Source organism: Antechinus flavipes, chromosome 2 (genome assembly GCF_016432865.1).
Source record: "Antechinus flavipes isolate AdamAnt ecotype Samford, QLD, Australia chromosome 2, AdamAnt_v2, whole genome shotgun sequence".
Taxonomy (NCBI): domain Eukaryota; kingdom Metazoa; phylum Chordata; class Mammalia; order Dasyuromorphia; family Dasyuridae; genus Antechinus; species Antechinus flavipes.
Genome location: NC_067399.1, coordinates 147,581,649 through 147,605,625, shown reverse-complemented (window position 1 = coordinate 147,605,625; position 23,977 = coordinate 147,581,649). Strand labels below are relative to the sequence as shown.

The window sequence follows — 23,977 nt, the reverse complement described above, 5'->3', positions numbered from 1 at the left end:
AAGGCCACCTGACCTTGGGAGTAATTTATATATATATATTCCCCCTTCCCCCCAGCTTTTAGGGAAGATGTAGTGGTAATCCTGAGGTCCCCTAGTCTTGGGAATGCTGTAGTTCTACAAACATTGCTAGCTATCAGATAATAATTTGTTGATGAGTGATAATAAAATTTCTGAGACAATAATGAGGTTATACCAGCCACTCCTCAAATCCACCTGTAAGCCATAAAATTAGCATACTAGTAACATAAAGCACCTGGTCTCTCTAACTTTTTCCTATAAGTTTATCTTCTTGCTCCTACTTTTTTGCTAAATTCTTTTGGAACATAACCTGCTGTAATTAGCATTACAATTATAATAAACTTTGCCCCTCGGCTTGGAGATGAGTCCAAGCCTGTAAATTCTTTTGAAGTACCTCAAGACAGTAGTCTGGAACCCCAATCTTTTGGGGTCTCTTTTGAACTCCAACAATACTATTGGCCAAAAGCAGTCTGAAGTCCTTGTCTGTAACTTGGGAAGACATTTCCAGTTTTGTTATGACATGGAACTGGAACATAATGAAACTATTCCCCATTCCATCTGTATATAGCATTTACTTTCTTTAGTGAGCAGCCCCATGAACATTGAAGCATTTCTAGCAGGTGGGGTATTGAGATTTCCGATTTGTTCTGATATTCTTAGCCTTTTTGAGATACCAAATCACAAGGGAGCTCCTTTGTCCCTCTGAATCAAGTTGATCATCACTGTGGTTTTAAGTTGGATCAGTTGGCACAAACCTAATTCCTTACAATGATTTCTTTTTCTTTACATTAATTTTAGGTTTAAACCTTGCTCCTATGTTGACTTGCTGACTTTGGAATCCTTTAACTGTGACTCTGCCTGGGGAAACGATCACTGTTACTACAACTCGTGCCCTGTCTCTTTGTCTCTGTCTCTGTTTCTCTGTCTTTGTCTCTGTCTGTCTCTGTCTCTCTGTGTCTGTCTCTCTGTCTGTTTCTCTCTGTCTCTCTGTCTGTCTCTCTCTATCTCTGTCTCTCTGTTTCTCTCTCTCTGTCTGTCTCTGACTCTCTGACTGTCTCTATCTCTGTCTGTTTGTCTGTCTCTGTCTCTCTCTCTCTCATTAGTAAGGAAATAATGGAAGAGAAGAAATAGACCAGAGGCCTCTGATTAAGCTCCGCTCACTTATAAGCAAGAGGAGTAGGAAGCTGGTTTTTAGTTGATAGGCGCCTCCAGATTTCTTTATTTCATACTCCACATTCATTATTATAAAAGCATAGTTTTGTGGTTTTTATTTTTCTCCCTAAAACCATAGCTATTTGTGTTGAAAGTCAAAGGCTTTGTTCAATTCCTTAAGTAGCTCCTGTGGGGCTGCCTGGTAAGCCTGAGGATGTGCATTTGAAATTACTCTAGTAAGTTTAAAACCTGCTGTGTGAATTCTTTCTCCTGTTTAGCCTCCAGTAAGCCAGAAGCTTTAAAAGATCTTTATCTCTGGGTTTTCAATTTTGACCTACTGTCCCTAGTAGGACTAGATGTTCAATAATATCTCCCTCCCCAGGTAATAGCTTCTGCCAACACTCAGCCTTAAAGAGTATTTTACCTCTTTTCCTAGCTTTCCCTTTTGAGTGATAGCTGAATAAAACACAGTTTGGAGACAGTCGGGTCCTTTTAACCCATCACACACTTTTTTCCTTGAGAAGAGGGGAATAGCCTTTTTCAGATTTTGCAAACATCCTTGAAAACCCTCCATTCTTCTGTTGGGACCATACGAATGTATTTTCGTTGCTGGTGGGAAGTCAGGCAAAGTCACAAGCCTTTTTCTACCCAAACAAGATCCTGTGATTTTAATGGAACCTGAGGGACCTGATAAAAGTTGGGATTGAGAAGTTGTTTTCACTACAACTTTACCAGCTCCTTAATAATTGTGCTAATTACTGAGACCAGAGATTTTCTAACTTTAATTCAGGGGGTTATATTGGAATGTTTAAAAAGACAGAAATAAAAATACCTAAGAACTTCTCTAGTTAACTAGTTGGGAGCCACTGGCTGACAGATGGAGTGGTGGTGGGGGGGGAGAGGGGGTGTACAGCCGGAAAATGCTAAAAATGGCTTCTGGGCTATCAGTCTTAATACCTGCCAGACTATTGCCCTAAAGATCCAGAAAAGCAGAAAACCAGGTATATCCAGAAGTCCAAAGGCATCCAGAAGGGAACAGTGCACTCAATGACATCTCCGAAGGACATCATTGGCTTTGCAGTTCTGTGTCAAGAGGAAACTAGGTTGAACATTGAACAGAGCCCTGGGGCTAATGTCAGGAAGACCTGAGTTCAAATTCCCCCTTAGACACATATTAGGTCTAAGCTGGAGGCGCTGAGCAAATCATTGAACTTTTATGCCTGTTTTTTCAACTGTAAAAAAAGATCAAATGAGATAATATTTGCAAAATACTAAACACAATGCTTGTGCCTTCTCCTCCAAGAAACATGGATTGATTTAATCATGTGTGTGATGTGGCCACTAATAATCTCTATACATATTCCTTGATCATAAGTATTTTCTTCCCCTATCTATTCCACCATTGGTAATATGGTAACACGTTAGGGGAATGCTTCTCTGCATCTTAGATCTATGGATTGGAGAAGTAATTAGATTCTGCAATCCATTCTCCAACCGTTAGCAACAAATGCTCTCTAAATGGATGTGGTAAATTACCTCCTTGCCACCTAAAAATTAGTGAACAACTTAGGTATAGTCTGGTGAAGTTTAAGGCTATGCTACAATCAGACAGATGGACACAAATGAAGAGAATGTACAAGCTGTTTGTGCCCCCACTTGGCTGCTTCCAATAGTGGAGCAAGCTCCTCCAGAACTGTAGGGTTCCTGCTCTTCTCAAATGTTGTGATGGAGAGGGAGTGGAGTGAAGTAAAACCTGGAGTAATGTTCTGCCTTGGATTCACATCTCAACACCTGTTCTGCTGATACTTTCCCTATCTTATGGTTAATAAATTCCTTCCTGCTGCTCCTCAAACTGCTGCGATATAGAATTACTCTTGTGTGGTAAAGGTCACTGTCCCCCCTTTCAATTAATCAATCAGAGACTTGTCTTAGAAGAGACAAATAGGAATTTATTGCTTTCTAATGAGAAAGGACATACTCATTGTTGACCAAAATGACATTAGCAAGGGAGTGCAAAGATGAACTGTTCTCAGTAAGTTTATATAGACCCTAAAGTGGAATCCCCATCCATCCCTTGGCTCTTCTTCACATTGGCTGGGCTTCAGCGTTTACTGGGAACTTTCTCCAGCAGCCAAGGAAAAGAGCATGAACCAAAGATGTTTGCTCGGCACCACAAAGTGTAGGGTGGTGGTCCAGAGAGGAAGCAAGGTCTTGGGGGCACTTCTCCCTTCTCTTGAGTCACAAGGGGAGGTGCAGTGCAAGAATGTGAATGTACTGAGGGGTCTTCGACAGTGGAAAGCTAGAGACAAATAATAAAAGATTCTTTTCAAATCTCAGCCTCCCATCCACCAATCACAAAACCCAGTCCCTGTCCCTAAGGAGCTTGCATTTTTATATTCTATTGGGGGATTTAACCTCCACTCCGACCACCCACCAATGATCCTTTGGGTTTCAACCCTCCCATTCAACCTTCACAGCTGTGGAAACCAAACAAATACCCATTCATTTCTCACATCCTTAAACTCCATAAGATGGACAATCCCTTTCTACTGTTAACTCTTCCAAAACTTCATGCGGATTCAGTTCACTCTTTCCCAGTCCCTGTCCTCCAGAATTATAAATTTGGAATTGGAGAGCAGATCATTGTCTAAACCCTTCATTTTAAAGATAAGGAAATAGTGACTCAAAGAGGGTTAGTAATTTGCCTATATGTCACATAAGTTGTAAGTAGCAGAATCAGAATTTTAATTCAGCTTTATATCTATTATACAAGTGTTGAAAGAAAATAAAAATAGTCTCTCCATATTATATTTGAATGTTTAGATCTACTTAAAATGCATTTGTTTCTATTTCAATCAATTGTTGGAAGGATTTTCAATTGGCTTGAAGTCCTCATATCTTCCTTCCTAGATAGTCTGGAAAAGCTAAGTTCCCATTGTGAGAAATACTGAAAAGTTGAGTTTCCATTGAGTGTTGCAGGCTTTGAGGTAGTGTAGGATAGTGGGTACCATTGAGCAAAAGGTTTCCAGAATGTGAGAGGTTAAGAAGGTTAAGATTCCACAGAACAGTTAAGTGATCAATATAAACCTTGAACAAACAAGGAATTGGGGAACTAGGAAGACATAGGTTGGTGTCAATGACCTGACTTGGCCAAATCACCATTGTGCCTGATTAATAGACTAACTGAATGTTAAACAACACACCCTGTGGGAGGAGTTTTCCTCATTTTTGCACATGGGGTATATGTTTATATATATTTAAGGGAAAACATATTAGTGACCTTATCAGAAAGATTGTAAACTGGAAGGGAAAGGGCCAATCCAGTCTCTGAAGGGAGGGACTGGGCCAAACAAGTATAAAGCTTCTCCCACTTCTGTGCTCAGGACTCTCTCTTCCCGAAGAGGAAGTAGAGCCTGCTCATGGCCAGAACCATTCAGATGATTCCTTAAGATTCTTCTTTAATACGTTTTTCTTGATATCTAATTTTCAGTGTCAAAAGTGTATTTCTAAAACCATCAAGATTGTCTCAAAGGTTGTGGTAAATGTCTTTAAAGATGCTAACTAGATTGGACACAGGATGAATGAATTAACAACAGGCTGTGATTTCACATTATTCTATATGTTTTGGGCTTTTTCCTGGCGGGGAAGAGAGTAAGTCACATCAGTTAGCAATTTGAAATAGATTACACATGTGCAATCATGCAAAACACATTTTCATATTAGTCAAAGAAAAAAACACACAAATTAAAGAAGGTGAAAAAGTGTGCTTTGATCTACATTCAGCCTCCATCAGCACTTTCTCTGAATGTGGATAGCATTTTCTATCATGAGTCCTTTGGAATTGTCTTGGACCACAGTATTACTGGAATAGCTATCATTCACATTTGATTATATTACGATATTATGGTTACTATGTACAATATTCTCCAGGTTTTGCTTACTTCACTTTGTATCAGTTTGTGTGTCTTTCTGAAATCAGCCTGCTCATCATTTCTTATAGGATAATAGCATTCCATTGTAATCATATACCATAATAGGTTCAGTCATTCCCCAATTCTTTGCCACTACAAAAAGAACTGCTATAAATATTTTGTATTTAAATCAGTCTTTCCCCCTTTCTTTTGATCTTAAAGAGTGTAAATTAAAATGTAAAAAGCATTGTCAGAGGACAGAGGTGGGAATTCTCACTATCTATGACCCAGAAATCATATAAGCTCCTCATAAAATGAAAAGCTTGGATTGGATTACTTTTGGCATCTCTTTCTAACTCTAGATCCCAGTAGTTAATAGTTAAAGGACACGAACAGGAAATCTTTAAAATAAAAAATCTGAGCTATCAACAACTGTGTTAAAAAATGTTCCAGATTCTGAATAATTAAAGAAATGAAAATTAAAGTAATTTTAGAGTTCTATCCCAAACACATCATATTGGCAATGACAAAAAAGGAAAATGACATGATTTGCACAGGATCACACAGCTAGTCTGAGGCCAGATTTGAAATCATTTGAACTTATGAGTAATTAATAATTTTATTAATCATGCCAGCAGATAATTAATAAAAGGGATCTCTGGATGCCAGAGAACTTGTGTCTTCTTGACTCCAGACCCAGCACTCTATCCATTACATTAGTATGGAAAAAGATAAACACTATGTGGAGTGACTAAGTAGTACCATAGTGCAGAGTGCTGGGCCTGGAGTCCGGGAGATTCATCTTCCTGAGTTCAAAGCCGGTTTCAGACACTTATGAGCTGTGTGACCCTGGACAAGTCACTTAACCTGGCTTGCCTCAGTTTTCTTATTTGTAAAATGAACTGGAGAAGGAAATGGCAAACTACTCCAGTATTTTTGCCAAGAAAACCCCAAATACGGTCACAAACAGTTGGACATGACTGAAAAACAACAAAAAACACCATGTGACAACATCTAACTCAGTATTTACTTATTGAACTTTAGAACCTGTTGACAAAGCCCAAGATCATGATCCAGCTGATTTCAGCCACTTATTTTTCCAACCCTTGTCCTAAAGTATTCGTCCCATCTCCTTGGTAGTTTTAGGGATAGAGAGGGAATAAAAATGGGAAGGAACAAGATTTTGTGTCAATCTAAATTGGGGAGCTGAGGGTGTTCTTGGGTCTAGGGTCTCTGCTCTGCCTCAGGGTCAGGATACTATTTGTTGACTTTTTGTCTTTTTTTTTTAGTATACGGGGTATTATAAGGGTTGCTGTCATACAGATAACAGAAGGTACAGGACAGAAAAAAAGAAGTGATACAGATTCTAGGGGCCCAAGCCAATAGCTATCAAAATCTTACTTAATATCGCTCCTTCACATCTATTTGGAATACCATCAAGGATTAGAAGGAAGCCAGAAATCTTAAGGAATCGAAAGCAGACCTGAACAAGCTGACACATGAATATTAAGGCTTTCCACTCCTAGGAGAGAACGTTTCTCCAGGCTTTCACTCAGAGGCAAGGCTCATTTTAATACTGAACACATTGAATTTCTGAGGTGAATGTAACCCTGTGAGGTAGGTGCTATTATAGCAATTTTACAGCTAAGGAAACAGAGGCAGACAGAGGTTAAGTAAGAATAAGTAAGTGTCTGAGGCCATAATTAAACGGAAGTTTTCCTAACTCCAGGTCCAGCGTGCCTCCCAGCTTCCTTGGAAAGAGGGGACAGAAGATGAAACTTGTGCACCTCAATTCCTGCCGGAGCAGATGGATTTAAAATGAACAACACCTACATATGCGGACGTGGCCAATGTGGGGATTTATTTTGCTGTACTGTGCATATTTATCAGGAGCTTTTTTTTTTTTTTTTTAAATTTAAAAAAGCGTTCTTTTTTGAAGGGGACAGTGGAAAGAGAAATAATAAATACATGTAAAAATAAGCAATTTAAACTGTAAGCAATCAATAAACACTTGCTAAATGCCTACTTGTGTGCTAGGTACTGTGCTAAGTATTGGTGATAAAAAGAAAGATAAAAGATAGTCCTTGATCTCAAGGAGCTCACAATGTAATGGGGGAGATTACATGGGGAAAAAAATGCTACATACAAGATAAACTGGAGAAAATCAGTAGAGGGAAGGCAGTGGAATTAAGGGGATCAGGAAAGTCTTCCTGTAGAAGGTGGCGTTTTAGCTGCTTCTTGAAGGAAGCTGGGGGAAGCTAGCCGGTGAAGAGGTGGAGGGAGAAGATTCTAAGCCAGGGGAACAGTCAGTGTTTTTTTTTCTCTCATTTTTTCTTTCCTTTTTAATCTGATTTTTCTTATGCAGCATGATAAATATGGAAATAGGTTTAGAAAAATAGCACGTTTAATCTATATAGACTTGCTGTCTATAGGAAGGAGAAAAATATGGAACCAAGGTTTTGCAAGGATGAATGCTGAAAATTATCTTTGCAAGTATTTTGAAAAATAAAAAGTTATTATTAAAAATATAGATAAAACAAAAGTGGAAGGGACCCCGCCAATCTCGGTCAGTAACGGACTCCGCATTACGAAGCTCTGCCCTCCGTGGCCAAAGAGCCAGTAATTCCCGGAGCAGAGAGCTCCGGGATAGCTGTGACGTACAAGAAGATCTCCGCCCCCCGAACTTCCAATTGGCCAACCAGAGTCCCGAGAGAAAGCCTCTCGGGAGTTGTAGTTCTGGCCTGGAAGAGTTGTGAATAGAGGTTAGCCTGGAGGTCCTACTCTTCTAACCTTTTAACCTTTGCCCTCAGCATCCCTGGGCCTCTCCCTCTCCCAGACCCGGCCTAAATACGTCACTGCAGTGCGCCGGAGAGGCAGAAGCTGCCTCCTAGGGCCAGGTGAGTCGCGCCTTCCGCTCCTTGCCCTGAGGCTGTGGGAGGGAGGCTGAGAAGGCTGCCTGTCTCGTGCCGACGCCCCATGGCCTCGCCTCGTGACCCCGCCCCCGCCCCGGCCCTTGACCCCTTCCCCCACCTCTCCGCCTTGCTCCTTCCCTTCTCCGCTCCCCCTCCCCGCGTCCGGCTCGGGCTCTTGGCTACCCCGCCCGTGCCTCAGTTTCCTTCTCCATGCTTGTTTCTCTTTTCCCGGGAGGGGCGTGTGATGGAATGAACCTCCTCCGGGCAAGGCGGACACGCCGTCAGCGCCGAGCGCTCCATTGTCCCGCGGCGGTGGGGAGGGGGCTTAAGGGCGTCAATCCTGGCTGTGGGATCCAGGGCAACTCAGGGCTCTCTGCGCCTCCTTTGTAGAGCCCCAGACGGCCGCAGGGGTCCGGGATGGAGGGCTGGCTGCCGGAGCCCGGAAGCCTTGTGTCCTGGAGCGCCTCAGGCTGCCGGGGCGCCCGGGACAATTCTGTAACTTCGCAGTGCCCGGTCTCCCCCTCCCCCCACTCACGACTATAAATTATCAAGTGCGGACCTTCATTGGAGGAGGAAATTCTAGGTCCAGTGTAGTGACCCCAGGGTTTTGTGAAGAAAATGTAAATAACACAGCAAACCTTAAAAAAAATACTCACGCCCATTATCATAGGTTTTAAAGTTAGAAGGGACCTTAGACTTGTTCGTGAAAACGCACGAAACAAAGAGGAGATGGCTGAAGGGAATGGGAAGGGTCCAGGGGGATGAAAGCGAAAAAGGAAGAAAACACCGAGTTTTAGGCTTCCAGAAGGCATCTGAGAAAGGGTACCGTTTCCTTTTAAGTTTGCACTTTTAACTTGACCTTGGGTAGCAACTGATTCCAAGTTGTCCCAGAACTTTTTTCAGCTTCCCCTCTGTGGAGAGAGTTTGGCATAAAGGGAGGTGGTGGTTAAAGCATCTTGCTGACCTTGCATTTCAGGCAGGCTGGGCTGCAGCCCTTGTGCAGATAAAGCCCCAGTCATGTTTATCTTTCCATTCTCTTGGGAATTTTATGAGGTAGTAGCAGTGTAGCTTTATTAAATATTTTGCAAAAGTGTGGGTCATCAGTTAGAAAGTTTTGCATTTTTGAGTTGTTTTTCCAAAAATCTGTGCTTTTTTGGGCCATTGGGACAGCTGACTCTGGTTAGGAGTTTAATCTTTTGTGAAAAACTACCTTGCCTGTACAGGGATCAATTTACTGTCCTTGGCCTCATTAGTCATTAACTGAGCTTAAACAAATTTGTAATGGAAATCATGCTGACTAATGTCCCAGTGTTCTTTAAGGGAGTAGATAAATAGGTGAGCCACAGAAAAACAAGGAATGAAATTTACTTAGATTTCTCAAAAGCCTTGACCAAATTCTGTGCTAAAGGCTATTTTTAAAGTTGTCTAGCTGGAATTTGGAGAAGGAAAGAGAGAATATTTTTCATGGATGGAGACCTGATAACCATTCTCTGATGGAGAAGTAAAAGTAAATGGAATTCCCCAAGGATAAATGATAGAACTGGTCTTTTGAATATTTTCATAAGTAATTTTGAAGAGGGAATACATGATAAACTCTTCAAGTTTGCAGATAACTCTTGTTTTTCCCAGGTAGTGAAATACTATAGCTGTTCCAATTAGGTGACTACTTCATTGAACCATATACTTAGATTTTACTTTCATGCCTTTGCCCACATCACCCAATATAGATTCTAAATTTTTCTTCCAAAAATATGTGGTGGGTCTCACTCCCTGAAGTCTGCCTTGTCAACTTTTTCAATTTTCAGTTACTATTTTGCTATATATCACTTAGCCATGTATTGTTTTATATTCTCTAATTTTTTCATGTATGCATGTCTTATCTTACCTACCACTTTTTGAGGATTTAGACTGTTTTCTGGTTTTTGGTGATTAGCAAATGCTTAGGTTCAATGGCATTAAGTGGCTGATCTGGTTCTCTCTCTTCTTTCTCTATTTATTTCTTTACTTTATTTTCCCTCTAGGTTCTGATGTTGGTTCCAGTTTCAAGAACCTTACTTACAACTGTGTTGCAGAATCATAAGGTGATCTGTCAGCTCTCCAGAGGCATGAGATTGGTCCAGTTTCAAACTCCTTACCTGAAAGGACCTCATCTGGGACTAGAGGAGAAGGATGGAGGTGGAGTCATTAATCTCAATGCATTTGACCCTAGCCTGCCCAAGACCATGAGGGAATTCTTAGAACAGGGAGAAACTGCTCTCTCTGTGGCAAAAAGGTAAAACGTAAACAGTTTTACTCTTCCCATTAGTATAAGATTCTAAACAAAAAAAAAATCCAAGATTTTCATTGAGAATCAGTATGAAACTGATAGAAATCCAAGTTAAACCTCCTTTTTGATCTCTTTATTTTCTTAATTGAGATCAGAGATAAATTCAGTTAATCAGTAAGCATTTATTAAACACCTGCTATATGCTACACACTTTGCAAAGTATGAAACCTACAAAGAAAGGAAAAGAAAAAAAATCCCAGATCTCAAGAAGCTTATGAATTAATGGGGGAGTCAACATGCAAACAATGTAAAATTAGATATATTGAGGTAAAGTGGAGATAATCTCAAAAGGAAAGCATAAAGATTAAGGAGAACTGGGGAAGAATTCTTTAAAAGATGGGACTTTAGCTTCAACTTGCAAGAAACCTGGGAAGCCACAAAGGAGAATACCCCAGACATAGAGAATACCCAGTGACAAAGCGGGTTTGGGAGATGAAATGTTGTGTGTTGAAGAATAGCAAAAAGGCAGGTATGCCTGGATCACAGTGTGTGTTGAGAACAAAAGTGCAGTAATTCTAAAAGTTGGGAAGGGATCAAGTTATAAAGGATGTTAAATGTCAAGCAGAGAATTTTATATTTGATCCGGGAAGTAATAGGGAGTCATTGGGGTTTATGGGGAAGAGGTGACATGAAGAGATGTGTACTTTAGGAAGATCAATTTGACAACCAAGTGAAAGATGAAATAGAGCGAGGGGAGATTTGAGGCAGTGAGACTAACCAGCAGGTTTATGCAGTAGTCCACATGTCAGGTGACAAGGTCTTGGACCAGGGTGTGGGCAGTGTTAGAGCAGAGAAAGAAGCATATGTGAGGGATGCTGCAAAGGCAGAAGCAACAGAAGGTAGCAGGGATGGAATATGGGGCTAGGTGAATGGGGTGCAGAGTGAGAGATCAAGACTGATATCTACCTTGTAAGCTCAGGTAACTGGGAGAATGGTGGTCTTCTCAGTTACAGGGAAGTTAGGAAGAGGACAGAGTTTGGGAGGAAAGATAACGAGATCAGTCTTGGGCATGTTCAGTTTAAGATGTAAGTAGAATATCCTGTTTGAAATACACAGTAGGCTGTTAGAAATGTGAGACTAGAGATCAGCAAAGAGGTAAGGATAAGACAAATCTGAAAGCATTTTCATAAAAATGATAGTTGAATCCTAATCCTTTTTCAAAACTATCAAGGACAGGGGAGTTACAGTTGAATGTTGAGCTCAGAAACCAGACTGCAGAGAGTGAAAGAAATGAGAGAAAAGGAAGTAGAGGTATCAGTTGTTGATGGCTCTCTCAAGGAGTTTAACCACAAAAAGGTGAAGAGATCTTGGAGGAGACATATGGATGCAAGAAAGGAGTTTTCTTGAGGAAAGATGGAGTGGGAGTATGTTTGTAGGCAGTAAGGAAGAGGCCAATGGACCCAGAGAGTGCGAGGGTGGTAGAGCAGATAATCTGTTGGACAAGAAAGGATAGAGTAAGAATCATTTGTGCTTGTAGAGAGGTTTGTCTTGTCAAGAAGAAAGGCCACTTTTGGTAGCAGAAGGCATATAAGTATATATATGTATATATATATATAATCAATAGAAGAGATTAGGAGGAGGGTAGAAGCTCATAGTAAGTGTTTGTTTTTTTCAGTGAAATAGACAAAGTTCTCATGTGATTAGGTGGGAAGTGGGGAATCCATGGGAGGTCTGAGGAGAGTTAAAAAGTTTTAGAAAGTCTACTGTGGTAAATGGGATATTGAGTCAGTCAGGGAGTTGCAAAAGAATTGCCTGGTGGTAGTGAGGACCCAGTTGAGATTCTGTAACACATTTGTAGTGGATCCAGTCAGCATGGTTTTATGATTTTGTTATCAGTATGTGAGTAGGAGCAAAGGCTATGGATGGCAGAAATAATCCTAGACTGAGGCTTTGTAGGACAAGATCTTTACTTGGATGAAGGGACAGGGGACTTAAGAGAAGAAGATGACGTAAAGTTGAACTGGTCAAGGAGAGTATAGCCATCACTGGGCTAATAGCCAGGGAAAGAAGTGAAGAATGGAAACCTTAGAGGTGCTGAGTATGAAGAACACGTTTTGGGGTCACAGAGCATCCATAAATGTAACATAAAATGTATTTCAAACTTAGATGGTTTAATTGTGCCAAAAGGAAGCTCTCCGTCTGGAAATAAAATTCCCAAGACCTGACTTGTTCACTGTCTTCCTTCAGCCTTTCTCTTTGTTTTCTGCAGAGCTTTGGAATCTAAGCAGCCAATTCTGAAACGGTCAGAGGTTACTTTTCTGTCTCCCATCACCCAGCCAGATAAAGTCGTGTGTGTGGGCATGAACTATGTGGATCACTGCAAGGAACAGAATGTACCAGTGCCCACAGAGCCCATCATTTTCAGCAAGTTTGGTAGCTCTATCGTGGGGCCCTATGATGACATTGTCCTGCCTTCTAAGAGCAAGGTAAATGTCATGCTCCTTTTATCCTGAACTTCATGCCTTTTCCCACCCACTTCACCACACAATTCTACTTTTAGATAGATTCTAGCCCTTTGCTCCATCCCCTGCCCAAGAATTTAACTCCATCCTTTCCCATGCTTTTCTCCTTAGCCTGTTCAACTTGCTCATAGCCTCAATTTCAAGGGCTCTTTGATCTTAGAACATGTGTAACCTAAGTTCTGGATTGTTCCTTTCTAAATTAGATCTATGGTTATATTCTGTTAGGCTCTACGGGGCCCTGAAAAGGTGACATGAAGCTGACTTTTAGTAAGCATGAGAGAACTTACTCAACTACATAAGTGTTATACTTCAAAGTAGTCACTATGGGAGGCTATCTGTTTGTTCTATTGATGCTATTGTTGCTCAAAATGTGTTTCAGAATTCCTTCTTGGGACTTGCCTTTTGTCTCACAGCCTTGAGGCCTTTTTGGTTAATTGATGATTGTGGATGTGGCTAGATAGTCATCAATAGCACTGCCTCTTAGCCTCTGATCCCCAGTCTCCTGAGGGCTTCAGGGAATAGAACAGACTTTAAATCTCCTGACACTATATCAAATATGGATAGGTGTTTGTCACTGTTATTATTTATTTGCTTTAAATACAGATGTCTTAAAATCTTAGTTCTAAGGCATTTCCCACAGGCTTCAGAAAATAAAAATAGAGTCAAGGGAAGTGTTACTACCCAATATTCTGTTTTCCTATATTTCAGGAGGTGGACTGGGAAGTGGAACTGGCCTTTGTCATTGGAAAGAAAGGCAAACATATTAAGGTAATAGAGATATAAGGCCAAGTAGGACCTCCCTAAGCTTGATAGGTAAATAGAACAGAGATACTTGAATTGCTTAGTTACTATTAATCCTAATCATTCTCTTCCCCCAAAGGTGAGAAGAGCTAGCCATGGCATTAAGATGTTGCATGCAGAAATGAGCATAAGTGGTCTGCTTTCTCTGAATTAACCTTGTCTGCGTCCTTAGAGACTTGCTATGGCTCAGTCTCAGGCAAAGCTCCAGTTAAACCAAATGTCAGAAGCCGGAGTCCTGTATATGCACTGCTCATTTGTTATTGTGGAGAAAGGTCTTTGGGATCTCTTACTGAGAGGTTCTGGCCTTGTCACTTACCTACGTCCAGTCTGCTCAGACCTGTGAGGACAAATCTTTAGCATTTAGGTCACAGGCTCTGTCCCTTTCGATCTGGCTAGGACTTCCCCAGCCTCCCTTGACACAGTCTCCCCCCGTAGGCCACAGATGCCATGGCTCATGTGGCTGGGTTCACTGTGGCACACGATGTGAGTGCCCGTGACTGGCAAATGAGACGCAATGGGAAGCAGTGGCTGCTTGGAAAAACCTTCGACACCTTCTGTCCTCTGGGTCCTGCCTTGGTGACCAAAGATGGTGTAGCAGGTAGGACCTGGATCTTGGAGCCCTGGACCTCTCCTTTTTCTTCCTCTCCCTTTTGCTCTGGTCTGAAAGAATGCATTCTAACTGGGCCACTGTGCTGTTTAGTCCAAGGCAGAACTCCAGAGAGGCTGGGTGTCAGAAGCAGGGATCTTGGTGATGGCTTTGCTGGAAGTTCTTCCTTTGCCCTTGTTGGCTTTCTGGATCACTCCCTTCATGTGTCACCTGTGCAAACTGGGTTAGACATGGGACTGGGAATTACAGGGATTTGGATTTTAATCCAAACACTGCCATCAATGTATTGTATTTATTATGTAATGTCCCATTCTCTGGAGAGAAGATGAGTTCAGCTTTCTAACACTTGTCTTGAGTGAAGAAGCAACCTGAATACAATCTATGCATAGGAAGGACCGGAGCCCATGCATTTGCCAAGAGATGTGTGAACCTACACCTGGCCTGTTATTCAGGTTTTTGTGGGTAATAAGGCAGTCACAAATAAGAAGCATTGATAGGACAAGACCTATGGAAAGTAGACAAAGAATTATAAAAACACAGTTGTCTTGGCCAATTTACTTTCAGAACAAAGAGTTTTTGACACATCAGCAATATAGAGATGGCTTCATTTTACAGCACAATAATTGAGTCATCAAAAAAAAGTTGACATTATGTTCACTATACCGTGTTAATTAAATTGTGTAAAAACTTTTAGAATGATGTCCATTAAAAAGATTAAAGAAAAAGTTAAAAAGTAAATTCAGATATCTGAAAAATTCACTTAAAGAGTCATTTAATAAATGAGACATTAGTCTTAATTTGTCTTTCATGATGTGTAAGCATTCTTAAGTCATCATCTTCATATGTTTATTTGATCTGTTTCTGCTGCTACTAGTTTTGAAGGCAAGGTATAAATCCTCTAATTAAAAAAAAAAAACTTCAATAGAACATAGTTCATTGTTTTGCATTTAGAAACTGGTTAGCAAATGTTCAGGATTGTATTTCCCTAAATATGTTAGTTATGTTTCAGTTTTCCCATTTGTGAAATGTGAGTAACTCTTAACAGAAAAAAGGTTATTAAGTATTCAAGTGTTATCATTTCAGATCCACACAACTTGAAGATCTGTTGCCGAGTGAATGGGGAGGTCGTACAGAGTAGTAGTACCAAGCAAATGGTGTTTAAGACCGAAGACCTAATAGCATGGGTCTCACAGTAAGTAGAATTGTGTTTTATTTATCCCATCTTATGAGTCAGGCATAGCTTCCAGCTGGTCTGGTCCCTGCCATTCTCAGACTCCTTACTAGTGAGTCTAGCATTTTTCACCCCAAACCTGAGACCAAAGAAATTTAATCCTGACTCCTGTTTGCCTACAGATTCGTCACTCTATATCCTGGTGATGTCTTCTTGACTGGGACTCCACCAGGTGTTGGTGTGTTTAGGAAACCCCCAGTATTTCTCAAGGTATGTAGCTGGGTAGTGAAAAATGGGAAAAAGCCAGAAAATATCTCAAGTTCTACTTGATTTCTCTCAAGTCTCATGTCTCATCAAGGGGGGAATCCCTTAATTCTTTATCTGCAATGCTTGTGAATGAAGGAAAGGAACAGGTGTGGTTCCAGAGTAGAAAGACAGTTTATCATGTAGTAACTGCTTTCTGTTACAGAAAGGAGATGAAGTCCAATGTGAGATTGAAGGATTGGGAACCATCATCAACAAGGTTGTGTGATACAATTATTCCTGGGATTTCCAATTCGGTTTCTTAGCCATTCTTTGCTGAGCAGCTCTACAGCCCTTCTGTCTACTTTTTTGGCACAAAAGCACTAAGAAATATATATTAAAAAGAGGAAGAAAGTGACCTGTTGAATGCCTTTGCCAACATGAAACATCACCTGGGTCTGGTTGGCTTCCAGCATCTTCTCAAGCAGGCAAGAATTCCAGAAAGGGAAGTCCCCACAATGTGGAATACTGGTTGTCTCTCCTGGATCTTTTTGGTTGGTTTGTTTTTGCAATCACTATCAGAGAAGAAACTATTCAATAAATTTCCTTTAATCATGGCAACTCCCTGATTTCTGATTCTATGTTCATCTTCATTTCTGGCATGGGTTAGGAGAGTAATTCTCTCCAGAGAAATTTGGGATTGCAAACAGGGTTAGAACATTCTCTTTGCTAGTAGAGGGAATTTCATTAGAGAAAAGAGGAAAAAGGAAGAGTGGAAGAATTTATAAATAAGCCACATACAAATACAGTGGTGGAAAGGGAGTGCTTAATACTTATTTGAACTTTAAGAGGTTTTAGAAAAGACACACCTTTATTACAGACTGAAGACCAGATAGTCACATCTTTTTTGTAGGCAGAAGACCAAATAGTCACACCTTTATTATAGGTAGAAAAGTATCTTTATTCAAATTCAAACCTTCAGGAATTGAGAATATAACTGAATAACTATCAGATTATCCTTATTCTGAGAATCTTTACTTTGTTCCAGGTTTGGAAATAGGCTCTTGCAGGGTGGGATGATGACATTCTATTCCCTTGCCAAAATATGTCGACTTGTCAGTCCTGCAGATTGTTGGCTCTTTTCTCATCTAAAATTTGGTTCTAGATCATGAAGTGCCTCATAGTGAGGAAAGCCCCTCTGTACCAGGCATAAAGAAGCCCCCATTTTGTATCAAGTCTGGTCTGGATATACCCATTCATTCATTCATTTAATCAGCAAGTATGTATTCAGCACCAATTATGGTTAGCTCCCAATTTAGCAGGCAGATGAGTGATGGGTACTGAGTGAAACCAGAAAAGATGAGCTCCAATTGATCTAAGAATATTTGATGAAGATAGCACCTAGAAATTTGTAAGGTGAGAGTGGGGAGAAAGAATGAATCACAAAACGCTTCATGAAGAAGGTAGCTTATGACCTGCATTTTGAAGCAAGATAAGAATGAGGAGGTTGTATGTTCCAGACATGAAGAGTGGCTATACAAATGCATGTGGGAGAAAGGTGGGAAATAGAGGGTCAAGTTCAGTAAACAGTCTATTTTAGCTGGAAGGGCTTTCATTTAGTATCAGGAAGAGAGTAATAGAAAATAAGGTTGGAAAGGGAGGCTGAAGCTAAATAATGGAGGGCTGAGGAATTTGTATTCTATCCTAGAGGCAAAGGGAGTCTTTTGAGCAAGAGGAATGGCACAGTCAGGTGTATTTTAGGAAAATTACTGAATTGTGAAGGGTGGGGAAAAGGCTAAGATGAAGTAAAATACTTGCTTGACATTCAAAACTTCCCAACTGGCTCCTTCCTACCTTTCAATTCTTTAATATCACTCCTTCCTACATATGCTAAGATGAGGGGATTAAAACAGTCAATTATGGGAATTGAGTGAACCACACTGACTTCATTCTGGAACTATTTTAGTTTCTTCTATTCAACTATAGGTCTAGTCCAAATTCTGTCTTGTGAGAAAATGTTATGAACCTAGCCCCATGTTGAGTGGGAAACTGGACTACTTCTCGCTACTGCTTAGAGATCCTTCATTAAGAACCTAGGTTATGCTGACCAGAAATCCTGTCAGATGCAAAAATTGAGGGTAGGGAGTTTTCTCACAATTGTACATCTCAAACAGCCCATATGGCTTATCTGAAAAGTGGCCCTATACTGATCAGTCATTCTTTTGATTGTTCATAGATACCTGGGGGGAATGGGATTCTTTTTTTTCTGAATTTGGAATATTGTGCTTGATTCATTGTTCCTCTCCCAACTTGGAAAATCCCTGCTCTCTCCTCCAATTATAAATCAGATTATCTATGTATTGTTTCCTTTGAATTAACTGGCCATACATGAATAATTGTTTTTAATGTATAAATGTGTTTCTTCCTGTACTGGGTTTAACCCTAAGCTGAAGAGGCCTGGTAATTGTTAGGTAATTGCATGCTTTGCTTAATAAATCAATATCCTTAGAAGATCAAGCCTTTGTTTCTCTGGCATTTCATCTTTCACCCTCCACAAAGATAAGCCATCTCCCATCCCCATGCCTCTGCAGCGAGTGAACAATGAGTCTCAAAGGAAGTCAGAGATTCTAAGAGTATACCTTCCCTTCATCTCTTAGAATTTCAGGATTCTTTCAAAACTCAGCTTATTTCATCTTTTAAAACCTTTTTTTTTCAATTAAGAATCTATTCTTAAGAAGAATCTTCCTTTTATCTCTCCTAAGTATTTGTCATTTCCTTCACATCTACCATATGAAGAAGGTATTATTATTCCCATGAATGAAAATAAGGCTTGGAGAATTTTCTTCCCCTTCACCTCTTAGAATCTCTGGGTTCCTTCAAAACTCAGCTTGTTTCATCTTTTAAAAACTTTTTTTTTCAATTAAGAATCTATTTTCTCTTCCTCTCATCTCTCCTTCTAAGTATTTATCATTTCCTTCACATCTATCATATTCATATCATATGAATCATTCCCATTATTACCCATTATTCCTATAACATCCCAGACAATGAAAATAAGGCTCAGGGAATTTTAATTGACAAATCCAGGGGCACACAGCTAAGTGTCTGAGAAAAGATTGAACCAAGGTTTTCCAGAAGCCAAGTCCAACACTGTGTCCACCATTTCATGTTTCTTCAAAATTAAATGTCACCCACAGATACTTTTACTTGTTCCCTCAATTTTTAGTCCCTTTCTCTCTAAAGATTCTTGGGATCTGTGTTGTATTTATCCTGTAACACACACACACACACATCATTAGAATGTAAGATTTTTGAGAGCAGAAGCTGCCTATTTTATTTTATTTTTTATATTTCCACCTTGCTCCCTCCCGCCTATGACAGTTCCTGGCACAGAGTTGCTATCATTTCTGATTCTTTGTGTCCCCATTTGGGGTTTTCTTAGCAAAGATATTTCCTTTTCTGGCTCATTGGAAGAAAATGATGAGGAAACCGAGGAAGCTGTGGGCAAAGCTCTTGCCTAGGATCACCCAGCCAGTATGTGTCTGAGGCCACATTTGAGTTTGTGAGGATGAGTCTTCCAGACTCCAGCCCTGAAATTCTATCCATTCTGGCACTGAACTGCCCGTGGGTGCTTTTAAAATTACTTGTTGATTGATTGGAGCAGGAAGACCAACTAAAAAAGTATTACAGTAGTCCCGTCAAGAAGTAATGAGGACAAAAGCATAAGTAGTTAAAGGACTCCAGAGAATTTCATTTGGGACAAGGCCTGAAAATACGTTCTCTAGTCAGACAGCCAAGGAGCATTTGTTAAGGTGCCTACTGTGTGCCAGGCACTATGCTCAACTCTGGGGATATAAAGAAGGCAGAAGGTGGTTTCTGCTGGAAGGTGCTCACGGTCTAATGAGGAAGGGAACGTGAAGAGAACTGGGGCAAACAAGCTATGTGCAGGAGAGAATCCACAGAGGGGACATTACCTGAAGGGGCTTCAGGAAAGGCTTCCAGAAGGTGGCACCTTGGCTGGGTCCGTGGACAGAGAGGGGGGGAGACCACAGTTCTAATTTGGCCTCAAACACTTAGTTGCGGGTGTCTTTGCAAGTCACTCAACTTCTACCCCGGTTTTCTCAGCCAGAAAATAGAGTTATTGACGGCACCCACCTTGTGAGCTTCAGATAAGATCATTTGTGGAAAGCACGATGCCTGGCGCATAGTAGGCACCTATAAATGTTTATTCCCTTCCCTTCTCTAGGAAGCCAGCTTCCCATGCAACTGTCACCTGCTGGCCCTTAGCTGTCCTCTGGGGCCCAGCAGTGCAAGTCTAATCTATCTTCTTCCTGACAGTCCTGCAAGGGCTTGAAAAGCTGTTGACCCACAGGCCCAGGCCAAAGCAACCATGCACTTCTTTATGCAGCGCTGGCTCTGCCCAGCCACCCTGGACAGAGGAACAGATGGATTATTCTTACTCTGTGCGGTACTTGAGGGCTGCACAGCATTTTGTGTTCGTTCTCATTTAGTCCTGGCCCTAATCACAGGCTGTTGCTTAAGCGAGCGCCTGGGAAGTCTGCCTCACATGCCAAAATGAAATAGTTGAAATCAGGTAATAAGCAGTTTGCTTCTGGATTCTCTTAAATACACCCTAGAATAGGTGGGTTTGTATGTGTTTCTATTGTTTGTTGATTTGAAAATGATTATTTTGATTTTTACCTCATCTTAATTTCTTACTATTTGTCTCCCACCCTATCTAGTGTGCCATCTCTTGTAACAACAACAAAAAAAAGATAAAGAGGGAGAGGGAGAAAGAGAAGAAAGAGAGGGAAAGAGAGAAGGAGAGAGAGAAGAAGAGAAAGGGAGGAAAGGAGGGAGGGAGGGAGGGAGGGAAGAAGAGAGAGAGAGAAAGAGAGAGAGAGAGAGAGAGAGAGAGAGAGAGAGAGAGAAGAGAGAGAGAGAGAGAGAGAGAGAGACAGAGAGAGAGAGAGAGAGAGAGAGAGAGAGAGAGAGAGAGAGAGAGAGAGAGAGAGAGAGAGAGAGAGAGAGAGAGAGAAAGAGAAAGGGGAGGGAGGAAGAGAGAGAAAGTGGGAAAGGGACAGAGGGAGATAGACTAGCAACCATCCAACATATCAACTGAGTCTGACAGTTTATACGATGTTTCATTCCTCTTAGAAAGGAGAAAGGTACATTTTCTCACCCTCTTTTCCAAAAGGGTAAGTTTGATCATAATGAAACAGCATTCAAATTTTTGTTGTGACTTTCTTGTTTATACAGTTGAAGTCATTGTGTACATTGTTTTCCTGGTTTTGTTTACTTTATTCAACATCAGTTAATATGTCTTCTCATGCTTCTTATTCTTTGTATTCATCATTTCTTATGGTACAGTAATTTCCTTTCCCTCAATGAATAGACATCTATTTTACTGCTGCAAAAAAGCATTTCCAAGAATATTTTGGTGTATATGAGACCTTTCTATGACCTTCTTGGGATTATATGCCTAACAGTGAGCCAAAGATGATGGTCATTTTAGTTATTAAACAAAACAAAATAATTCCAAATTTTTTCCCATTAGCAATGTATTAATGTATTTTTCCTTTATTACCTTCAATATTGACTATTCTCATGTCTTGTCATCTTCTAATTTCCTGGAGTAGTGTTTTGATGTGCATTTGTTATTAGTGATTTGATGTAATCTTTTATAGAATGTTTGTAGTATCACAATTGGAATTTAACAAAAGGATAAAAACTGAGGCAAATCTCCAAGCAAAATAACATTTATTAACAGGGAAGTGTTGTCTATTAATAAATGAGTTAGTGACTTGCCTCCATTTATGTCAAAGACCCAAGCAAAAGGAAGTTCCCCTTTTATAGATTTTCGGGAATGTAAAACAAAGAACATAACAGGGTTGGTGCCATCATGTAATTGAGGGCAATGTAATTGGTTATGGAGCTGAGACACAGGGAACAACATCATTGGTTGAAAGTTTGGTATTGGGAGCTAGCAATGGAAGCTTAGCAATGCTAAGAAATTCTCATTGGTTAAGTGCAAGAGGGATAGTACCGCAGAACTTTGAAAGTAAATCAGACATCTTTGAAGAAAGATAGGTGAAGTAAAGATAGCAGGTTCAAACTCCCTTGTGTACACATATACTCTCCAAGATCAATTAAATTCTTTTAGGTAAGAAGCCTAGATTTTTAAACAACCCATTACAGGTTAGGTGAACTCTGAAATAAGTTCAGAGACAAAGAATCATGACTTAAACAGTTATAGGAGGAAAACAATTAAAGGACATAATCAATTTACTTATAAATGGAATCAATAAATACATGATACAGGATCAATTTTCATCTTCTCAATAGTTTTATTTTTCAATAGCTTATTGTGGTAGATATAAGAAGTTGATTTAAACCTAATTCTGCCAAATTGCCTTCAGATTTTTCCCAGCAGTTCTTGTCAAATACAGAGTCTTCTCCAAGTAATTTAGGCCTTTGGGATTATTGGACATTGGTTTATTGCTCAGTTGTCATTGTCTTCCTGATCTACAATGTTTCACTGATCAGCTTGTCTATTTTTTAATCAATATCAAATAATTTTGATGACTGCTTTGTAATGCAACCTGAGATTTGGGACTGCTATTCCCCCTTTTTGAAAGTGATTTTTAAAAAGACATTTGATCTTTTGTTTCTCCAAGTGAATTGTCTTTTTATTTAACTCTAAAGTGTCTACTTGATACTTTGATTAATATAGCAATAAATGTAAATTAATTTAGCTGTTATAATTTTTATTTTATGGGTGCAGCCTAATCATGGGCAATGAATATGTCTTCAGCTAGTGTTCTTTATATCTTTAAATGCTTCTTTGTTTCCATGCTGAAATATGCCTTGATAGGCTACCAGATATTTTATGAAATTTTGCATATGTTTTGATTAGTACTTCCCTTTTTAGTGACTTCCTCTTGGGTTTTGCTCTTAACTGATTAGAAATGCTATTGATTTTTGTGTATTAATTTTGTGTTCTGCTACTTTATTAAAATTGTTACACTAGAGATGATATTAACAATATATGTTTATGTACGCAGATACCAGATTAACCTCATTTCCTTTTTGACATATCTACTAAACTAGTAGGTAAAGGACATACTATAGATGTGATTTACATAGATTTCAGCAAATGATTTTATAGTCTTTTATGCTATTCTTGTTGGGAAAAAAAATCATAGATATGGGCTAGCCATTGCTGAATAGACAGACCCAAAAAAGAATGATTAATAGTTTATTGTGAATTTGGAAGAAGGTCTCTATGAGAGTGGCCCATAGATGTATATTTGGTTTCATGACATTTAATCTTTTTATGAATAACTTGGATAAAGGCATAAGTGGTATCCCTATTAAATCTGCCCATAACAAAAAACTAAAAAAGAATAGCTAATGCATTGGATGAAAGAGCCTGACTCCAAAAAGATCCTGGAAGGTTAGGATGCTGAGGCAAGGCTAATTAAGATGAAATTTGAAAGGGATAAATGTAAAGTCTCATACTTGGGTTTTTTTTCACAGGCAAAGATGGAGGACAACTAACTGATTTAACATAAGATCATCTAAAGATCATCTAAAGGATGAAACTTAAGACCTCATTTCATTCTCTTCCATTTTTTTTTAATGGTGTGACTTTTTATATCTAGATTGTATTCCTTTGGAGAAAGGCATGGGGCATAGAGCAACAGCATAGAGAGATTGCCCGGAACCAAGAAGATCGAGCCTCAAGTATTTTCTCTGGCACAGACTAGCTGTATATCTTGGATTAACACCTCAGGGATCAAACTTTCCCTAAGAAGGATGGACCTCACAGACTTTAAGCCAGTATACTTACAGACACTTTTGAAGCCTAAAGCAGCATTGGTCCTGGGATGCTGGCTGAGAAGACTGCACCACAATTGCCCTGGGACTCATCACTGTCACATTACACAATAATGTGTATTTTATAAGATTTCCCACTCATCAAGAAAAGATTAGTTAAAGTTAGTACATCTGTTCAAGAAGGCAGGGAAGTATCTGAAGTCCAATGAAATAACATCCATTGAAAACCTTACGAGAGACTTCAGCACTAAGTATCTGCAATTTATATGCATCCCGTAAATAACACTGTGATGATTAATTATTATTGACTTAGTTCTTCTCAGCAATACAATAAGCCAAGACAGGTGCAAAAAAATCAAGATGTAAAATGCTATCCATATTCAGAGAAAGAACTGATAGAGTCTGAATGTAAATCAACTCATACTATTTTCAACATTTTTTTCCTTTTGTTCTTTCTTCTTTCACCACATGACTATTGTGGAAATATGTCTTACATGATTGCACATGTATAACCTTTATCAGATTGCTTGCCATC

The 23,977-nt window shown here is 39.8% G+C and overlaps 1 protein-coding gene across 1 annotated transcript; it reads left to right on the top strand.

Annotated features, from left to right (window-relative positions):
- The first annotated feature begins 7,800 nt into the window (after positions 1-7,800).
- Positions 7,801-16,224, top strand: LOC127548376 (fumarylacetoacetate hydrolase domain-containing protein 2A-like). The gene is made up of 8 exons (XM_051975768.1): positions 7,801-7,978; positions 10,015-10,265; positions 12,529-12,745; positions 13,490-13,549; positions 14,018-14,180; positions 15,273-15,381; positions 15,543-15,630; positions 15,830-16,224. The coding sequence occupies exons 2-8, from the start codon at positions 10,021-10,023 to the stop codon at positions 15,890-15,892; spliced, it is 945 nt and encodes a 314-aa protein (XP_051831728.1). The 5' UTR covers positions 7,801-7,978; positions 10,015-10,020; the 3' UTR covers positions 15,893-16,224.
- Positions 16,225-23,977: the final 7,753 nt, after the last annotated feature.